The sequence below is a fragment of the Apaloderma vittatum genome, unplaced genomic scaffold, assembly GCF_000703405.1.
Source record: "Apaloderma vittatum isolate BGI_N311 unplaced genomic scaffold, ASM70340v1 scaffold18445, whole genome shotgun sequence".
In the NCBI taxonomy this organism is placed as follows: Eukaryota; Metazoa; Chordata; class Aves; order Trogoniformes; family Trogonidae; genus Apaloderma; species Apaloderma vittatum.
Window position 1 is genome coordinate 22,687 of NW_009719033.1, and position 8,798 is coordinate 31,484.

At 46.6% G+C, this 8,798-nt stretch overlaps 1 protein-coding gene across 1 annotated transcript in view; it reads left to right on the plus strand.

The window, feature by feature from the left end:
- SLC12A8 (solute carrier family 12, member 8) overlaps positions 1-8,798 on the plus strand; it is a 48,013-nt gene that overhangs the window by 18,741 nt on the left and 20,474 nt on the right. Inside the window, exon 5 of the mRNA XM_009870488.1 lies at positions 6,258-6,371. Within this exon, the coding sequence (XP_009868790.1) occupies positions 6,258-6,371 (114 nt within the window). The remainder of the gene's footprint in view (positions 1-6,257; positions 6,372-8,798) is intronic.

An 8,798-nucleotide genomic window follows, 5' to 3' on the forward strand; every position in this document is an offset into this window, starting at 1 on the left:
CTGGGAGTAGCAATGGTTGTGTTGGACTTGCCTGGAAAAAACACACTGGAAGGCCCTTGAGAACTGGAGCGGTGTGGTTGCAAAGGCTGCAGAAGCTGCCTGGCCTTGGAAGAGCATTGGAAATGTGATTATTGATGTTGGTGTGAAACAAGCACAAACACAGGAAGCCAAGAGTGTGCACAGAGGATTGGGGCTTGCATCTGCACCGCTTTGACTGATTAATTTTTTTTTGTTCTATTGGGAGAGGTGACTCAAGTGTTATTTGTGCCCTCTTCGTGTCTCTTCGATGATGCCAATTTGGTGAGAGGTGCCCCTTTTTGATGTGATGCATGGCGTTGCTGGGCTGTGGTTGCCGTCAGCCAAACCCATGTCGTTCTATGGCACGTGTGAGTACCCGCCTCACTGGGGGAGCCCAGAGACAACCCAGACCATGGCTACATCAGCACAGAGCATCGTTCAGACCTGTTGTGTTAGGGAATCCTGTGCTGCTTGTTGCCTCAAGTTAAATTTCAGCGTTTGCATAGTGTGAGGGGAACACAAAGATAAAAGGACCGTGGGGTTTGGATAACATTGATGACTTTGCATCCATCTCTTCACATCCACAGTTTCTATGTGGATAGTTAATCCTGTGTATCTGCAAGTGCACACTGAGCTGCTGAAAAACCTATTGCTGCTGGTGGTTTGGCATCAAACAGTTGCGTTATTAAAGCCAGGCATGCTTGGTTTTCCTTTGGCAAGTGACAGTGATGTTCTCGTATGGTAGGCTGTGGGTAGTAAGCATGCTTTGGTGAGTTTGGTGGCCACCAGACCATCCATGGATGAGCTTTTTCTTCAGACAGGGGAAGAATTAGTATTGCAAGGGCTTTTGGAGGGAGAATTTCACTCCTTCTGTGCTATAGAGCACTTCAACCTATGCAGAAATTAATTTGGTTTAGGCCACACGCCAACCTGACAAGGCTTGACTTGCCCACCGGGGAGTTAACAGCTCAGGAGTATTGGGCTTGTACCTTGCCCCTGGCTAAGAGTTTGGAGGAGGAAAATGAAAGCTGGTGAGGAGTGGAACTTTATCTTACTGCAGAGGTGTGTGTTCAGGTGAGGAGGGCAGCTGTAGGACCAGGCTGTGAAGACCGTTCCTCTTTACACTGGTGTGCCTGGCTATCTCCAGCAGCTGTACCAGGACCTCGCTCTGTGCGTGCACTTGGAGCATCCTGAGGTGTCCAAGAGGAATGACTGGATTTTTGAGCTTATGCCTGAAGGGTTTAGAGATGCTAGAAGAAACGGGAAAGAGAAAGAGAGGAGATAATTATGCCAAGGATATATAATTATCCCTTGGCTCTCGATGTCTTACATCACACAGGATCCTGGAAACACTGGGGTCAGACCTGGGAAATGTGCTGCAAGACAAACACTTCCAGCTGTTGCTCAGAAAGCAAATCTCAGCAAGTACCTTCCAGGCAAGAACGTGTGGGCTTACTTATTTAGGAAAAGAAAAAAAAATCTCACCACTTGAAGCCTTCAGCATTCACCTTCATAATTAAAATCTCTAATCACAAGCAGAGCGTAATACATGACTGTCTTCTGGGAGCTGTTTCTTAAGATGGTTTTCCATTTTTGCATTACTTAGCCTCTGCCTCAGTGCCAGGGTTTATTTAACCTTAAGCTTGTGAACAGGCTTATTGAATTTGGCCAAGACTTGACTAATCTGTAATGAGCTCCAGGTTGCCTGGAACTTGGCAGCATCTTTGTCCTCTGTGCTGTTGCATAATGGCCTGACCCCACGTAACCACAGCTTCGCCTTGCGTCCCTTCTCCAGCTTCCTTGAGTCCTGCTCCGAAACCCCAGGCTTCACAGAGGGGCTGCCTTGCTAAGGGGTGTCCCAAGGCCAAAAACCTCCTCGCCTGCTTTCATCTTCTTCCACACAGCGAGTGGAGGGAGAATGTGCAAGAAAAGCTCAAACATGGAAAACAGCCAGGGAAGAGGGGAGATGTAGCAGTGGCAGGCAAAGCCTGGTACCTTCTCCCAAGCATTCATGGTGGCCAAGGGGACATGAGAATCCTGGTGTCCTTCCTCCTTCCTGATGTGCAGCCCCTTGTGAACCCCCTGCACTTGTGAACGGAGGATACTCATTCTGGAAGCTCCTCCATATGAAGCTTGCTAGGTGATTTTTATTGTTTATTACATCATTTTAATAAGGGCAACTGGAAGGATTTAATTTGTCAAAAATCACAGGAATGATTCAGATGTTGCCCTGAGTCAGTTTTTCCCCCCTGTTGTTTATTTACTTCAGCTCAACCACTTGAGAAGCCCATTATTTGCCTGCTTCTTATTGAGTATCTAATGATGAAAATAAATTGTTATTGCTCTTCGTTGTGCATTTCCCATAAGGCTGACATGGCACAGAGAAGGAAAAGGATTCTTTTCCTTTTAGCAAGACACTGGGAGGATTGTTTATAGCACTTCAGCTCCAGCCCTCTCCAAGCCAGCCAAGTGCAGGATCATTCATGGTAGGATTTTGAGGCTGGAGGGTTGTATAAATTAATTGACAGCAAAATTTGTCAGACAAACGTTTTGTAATGAATGAGTAATCTGGCTTAGATCTCATCTCATCAGTAAACTGGAGGAAAAGATCTTCTTAAAAAAAAAATAATTTCTAAAATGATCTTGCCTTGTTTGGAGAGCAGAGAGCCAAATATAGACCCTATCACGTTTCCTTCCCTCCTCCTTCCGAAGCTCGTCCTTTTGAAGTGCACTTTCAATGGGATGTGGATAATCGACTCTGTGAACAACCTACCGAGTGCTCTGTTGGTTTAACCGATTGGTCTCAGTTGCTGATTCCTGTTTTGTTTTGGATGATTTTCAGCCCAATTGCCCCGTCAGCTACAATTAGTTCCATTAATATGACAGCTGAAAGGTCACAGATGACTCGCTCTGGTCGCAGGCTTGAGGGCAGCCGGGAGATGCTCGCAGCGCGTTGCTCTTGGCTCCGCGGTCGCGTGCGGATAGCTTGCTTAGACGGATGGCGATGGCAAATCCTGGCGTAAAAACCCATCAAGAGGGATGTGAGATTCGCGTTACGGGAGGGTGATTGACTGAGAAACAAGGTTGCAATAACAAGCAGTGTTCAGATGAACTTTAATTAGACGAGAGAGCTCCGGGTTCTGTATAAAGGGGAAACGTGGAGTGGCTGGGCTTCCTCTCGCCCTCCAGAGGAAAGGAAGCAGGAGTTGGGGAGAGTCGTAGGCGCATCCTGTGGCTCTCTCAACAAATCCATGCCTGTCATTTGCTGTGGTTCCAGTGACATCTGCCATAGGTTTGGACTTTGTCTCTTTCACCGGGGATTTACACTTCGGAGAATGAAGTAGGAAAGAGAACAGGAGATGGGTGGAGCGCAAGGGATCAATGGGCTTCTTAAGATTAATAGAGATCAGGTGCAGGTGTCAAACTCCTGGGTCTTACAGTCTCTCTTGGGCCGTGGTGTGGCCAAAACAGTATCACAGAAAATGTAGTCTGATTGTATACTTGGCTTTTTGTATGAGAAAGAAGACATAAGGCATCCAAAATGCCTGAATCAGCCCATGGTTGAATTGCATAGCCCCAAAACGCGATTGGAAGACCCTGGTTGGACACAGTTCACTCACAAAGCAGGACACTGTGCCTGGTGGTCTGCGAGGGTCTGCTTTTGGTTCAGTATTATTTGGTATTTTCCTGAACTGCTTAGGCAATGGAAAAGAGAATATGCAGATTCAATGTGCAGATGATGCCCAGCTGGGAAGGGCTTGCAGCGGCCTGGCTGAGGGGGTCAAACCTCACACAAGCCAGGGAAGTGGTGTGAAAAGGATGGTTTGTGGTTTGGTGAAGACAAAGTCTTACAGCCTGGCGGAAACTGTCGCCTGTGGCAGTGCAGGATGGGGGACTGTTTCCAGTAGGTGAAAGGATGATATTGAAAAATGCAAATACAAGCAATAGCATCATGATCTTCAAATGGGGATTTTGGCTTGACAGTAAGGGAAACTGAAATAATAAAGACAGGAAAATGCAAGAGTAAACCGTCAAGAGAGGCTAGAGTCCACTTCACCAGAGATTTTTAAGAATCAGTGAGGCAAACTTGTCAAGAGTGACATAGGTATGTTTGATGCTGGTGCTGTGGAGCACAAGTTGGAAAAGGTCTGCAGATCTCCTTGGGGCAATATGAATATTTTGCTTGCTCCTTTTGTTTTTACTAATGGAACATTGATGTTTCTATGAGGAGCACATACTTTTTGAAAAATCCCTTGGCCAGGGACCAAAATTTTCCTCAAGCAGTTTGGTGGGAGCTGTGCAGCCAGCCCATGTGCCGTGCCGTCGTGGGCATGACTTCCAGTTGAAGGAGCGCCGGTCTGGATTTGTGAGAGTGTAGAGCATACACAGATCCCCCCTTTATTTCTCCAGAAGTTGCACTTTCTGCAAGACCTCTGTGAGGTACAGAGGTCGGTGTGTTGTGCTGAGCTTATTCCCTTTAATTCTCATCTGGGACTTGTTCCTAGTGAAGATAGCTGGTGCTTTTAAAAAGCCTAGCAGCAGGAGACCTCTTCTATCAGTGTGTTTCCATCCATGTTTGGGCAACACAATGAATGCAGATGTAGTAGGAAACTTCTGATTATCTATAGGATTTTTCTGTGGCAACTTCAAAGCTCTGTGGTTAGTTATATTCGGAGACTTGAAATGGATGTGTCTTGCGTTCAGAGCTCTGATTTAATTTTCCGGTTTAATCTATTGTCCAAACATCATTAATGTTGTCTTTGAGGCATGGAGCAGCTTTGATGGAGCCGTTTTTTAATTTCTGGCCATCACCCTGTGCAGTCATAAACAACATCCTGCCTGCTAATGAGAAAATTCAAGTTATTGCAGTCACATGTCTTGTGGAAATAGATTGTAGTGGCAGGAGAATAAGAAGGAACTGACTTTGCTCACCTCCCACCCCCAGCTGGCACAAGCATTTGGATTACTGACAGGGAGAAGAAGTTTCCACAGATTAAGATACTCAATTAAAAAGCAGTGTTGGCTGCTGAAAATGAAATTAGTTTTATAGGCATATTGTTAATTCCTTAACCTGCTTTCATGAGTTATCTTTTCTACCTGTAAGCATCTAAAACCTTTCCTAATTAATGCCCTGCCAGCATGTCAGGTGTCAGGCTCAACTATTCCTAATAAATCCAGGTTTGTGGAAGAATTTTACCCTTTCAGTGCAAAGTGAGGGAGCAGGATCCTCCATCACATACCCAGTAAACCTGTTGTATGACGTTGAAGTCCTACCCATTGGTTTCCCCTCTTTCGCATCTTCTGTAAAACCTTTTGTTCGGAAAGTAGAATTTGCGTGTGTGTGACCTTGGCAAGAGTTGGCAGAGGTTGAGGTGGGAAGCAGGGTAGAGCGCAAGGCCTCGGCATTTGTTCCTTGTTGTGCCGTGATAAACATCTGCAGAAGGTTTGGGAGAGGGGCAGGTGGTGGTGATGCACCGCCCCATGTTTGGCCTTGTTTGGAAATGATTGTGCAGCAACAGGAGAGCAATGGCATCGGGAGGGTAAGTGGGAAGTTTTAAAGCACCTTACTCTTTCTCCACTGGGAAACCCATTTTGCAGGGGACAGCCCACCCTGCTGCAAACGGACTCTGTGGGCTCTAGCTCACTGGTAACCAGTGTATAAAGTGGGTGCATTGGTAGCAGCTTCACAGCATGGGCACATCTCAGGTCTTGTCTGTGCAGGAGCTTTACTGGCAGAAACCCAGAACTGGGATACAGTGTGAGGGCTTGCTCAGGGGTGCAGTTGTCTTACAGCAGCATAATTTTGCTCTCTTTGGAAAGAGGATTAAAGAGACATGGATAAAAAAGTATAAGTATTAGCTGATCCCTGCAGCTGATATTCCTCTGAGGACAGGGTTTACAGGAAGATGTCCAGGAGTCTGTATGAGCTGCATTCTGGCTTGGCAAGAGCCACCCAGCCTGGTGGTGCCTCCTGACATGCTGGCCTGCACCGCTGCACCTTTCCCTGACACTTGCCCCCTTGTAACCACACTGACCTCTACTATGTCTTCAACCTCCACCGAATAAGTTGACATTCCTTCTTTCTGTGATTCCATGATTCCTTCTTTCAAACTGTCCCTGGAAGCAGCCGCTGCTGTCACACGTGTTCAGAGGACAGTGGTCACGGGGAGCAGGCTGGAGGGTCTCCTGCAGTCCCGGTGGCTTCTGAGGTTCTCCTCTCGCCCTCTCTGTCTTCGCAGAGCACGGCTTCGTGGGCTACTCCGAAGAGCTTATGCTCAACAACACACTGCCGGACTACAGCCAGGGGGAGTCCTTCTTCACCGTTTTTGGAGTTTTTTTCCCAGCTGCAACAGGTACCGTAGGTTTTATTCTCCCCTTCCTTCCCTCCGCAGTGACATGTGGGAGATGAGCAGGAGCAAGGGTCGTTCCTCAGAGCTGCGATTCCTCTGAGCTGCAAGACAAGCAGGACTATACTCAGCCACAGCAGACTCGAGTGGTTGATTCAAAATGTTCAGGCTTTCCTGCAGCATCTCAAATTTTGCACATTCGTGCCCTGTTCACTTGAATGTGCTCTGTTGTCTCTCTGTGGCCAGAAGCTGCTGGTCAACTCTATGGGTGATGTGGTGGTGAAAATCCCTCCCTGCCAAGCACAAGGCTCGGGCACTGATCTTGGCCGATGCTGTCAGGCCACAAGGTATCAGGCCTTTTTAAAAGTGCCAGTCGTGATTTATCTTATTGGATAAACCTTATGTCTTTATTGTGCTGGGAGGATGGGAGCTGCACAGGAGGGCTTTCCCTCTGTCCTTGCCATGGGAGGGTGGCTGAGCTGGGCTGATGCCATCACTCATGATGCTGACCCACCACTGGTGTCATGGATGGATCTTTGCATGTCAGCAAAGCCACATTTATGAGCTTAATTGGATGCTTTCATATTATTCATTCAATTAAATTAGCAGGAAGATCCACAACCTCTTTCCAAAGCTGGCAGTCTCCAGTGGGAATGAAATAACTATCCATTGGGGTTACAATACCTTTTGTTGGTGCTGGGTTTTTTAAGCTATAAAAAGTACCGATTATAAGCAGTTACCATAGCGATGAATCCTTGGATTACAGAATGAATTTTCAGAGGATTAGCTCTAAGCAACTCACTGGAAGTTGTTCACAGAATTGCTGTGATGCAGAGAGACAAACTATAAAGGGTTTTGTGAAACAGATGGGACTGGAGGAATGGTCTGGTGGCAGAAGAAGTCACTTTGTCAGGTGCACCTAGTGCAGGATTTCAAATTTGCCTTTGAAATCCTCTTTACCAGTCTTTCAGCCTGACTGTTGCCTGCATGTTGACTTCCTCCTGGAAAACTCACCTATTTGAACTCTCCATGGAGAAGTTGGCTTCTGCCCTCTCTTTTGTCATTTCTGCCTGGCCCAAGCAAGTCCCTCAGCCAAACCTCATGAGCCCTGCCTGTGATGAAGGAAAGCAATTTTTCCCAACACCCTGGTTATAGAAGAAGGAATAGTTATGACAAAGCTGTGCAGAAAATTACTGTGATTAGCCATGTTAAATGGTTCTTCATCACTGCTAGTGCTTGGCTGCTAGGAAGAATGCCAAAGCTAATAGATATAATTTATTTAAAGCCCTGGCAGCCTGTTGCTTTGTTAGTTAGCAGTAATAATACCAGTAGTAATGTTAAACATTCTCTGAAAATACAATTTGACTGATGTATAATTACTTCAATTGCTGCACAGCCATTTCATACTTTTTTTTTTTTAATTGCTTGGTTATTTACAGGATTTAAATTATTCCTTCGGTGCAGTGGTGCCAGTGGTACCATACAACATAGCTCCTGTTTTTGCTGTTTATAGCACTGCAGAGTTCAGGAGCCTCATAAAACACAGGATTATATTCAGTGCGTGGAAGTACTTGTGATCCAATTAAGAAATTTTTAGAGTGGGAGTCAACTCTTCTTTGCTGCAGATGGTAAATGGGGAGCCCAGTGCAGCTCCAGAAGTGCTGGGAATAGAGCTCACTCCTCCTGGGACTGGCTCTCCTGAGACCCACGCTGGCTGAGCTCGCCTCCTCCCCACAATGGGGTGCGATGCCAGGGCTGCAGAGGGGACCCCAGGTTTTTCAGGGGCCCGTGTGCCAGAGCAGAGCTGCTTCTTGTGCATTGCAGACACTGCCTGGACACAGCCTGAGCTCGCCGGCCGGACAGGCAGTCTGTGAGATCGGAGATGACATTTCAGGGATGAGTTTGGCAGCGGCATTAATGGCAGGCTGGGGAGATGCGATAGGGTTGGCAGCGCCTCTGATGAAGCGTGATACAGAGCACGAGCAAGCGGCGGTGTCGGTCCCCAGGAGTGGCAGGGACACATGAACATCCCTCCCAGGCTGTCACCTCCAGCCTTGGCTCCTGCTTCTGCCCAGCGCCTTCCCCAAGTGGTGCCCACCTCTGCTGGGACCCAGTCAGAGCGCTGGAAGCAAGATCCTTTGTGTTAAGATGGAACAAATTTCAGTGAACCAATATGTTGTTTAGTTTTGAGGGGTTACTTTGAGCCAGTATGAAGCATTTCTTTGACCCAAAGCAATGTTCTGCTTATCTTTAATTATTAAAAGTTGTGTTTACTTTTTTTAGTCTTTGGCATATGCTAGTTTACAATCTAAGATGTTGTTCTGATAACAAAGTTGGAGGTTTTTTTTTAATGTTTAGGAAATTCTTACACAAGATGTTTGGACCCTTCTGAGATGAAATACTTCACTTTGAAGTGAAACTATTTTAGTCTCT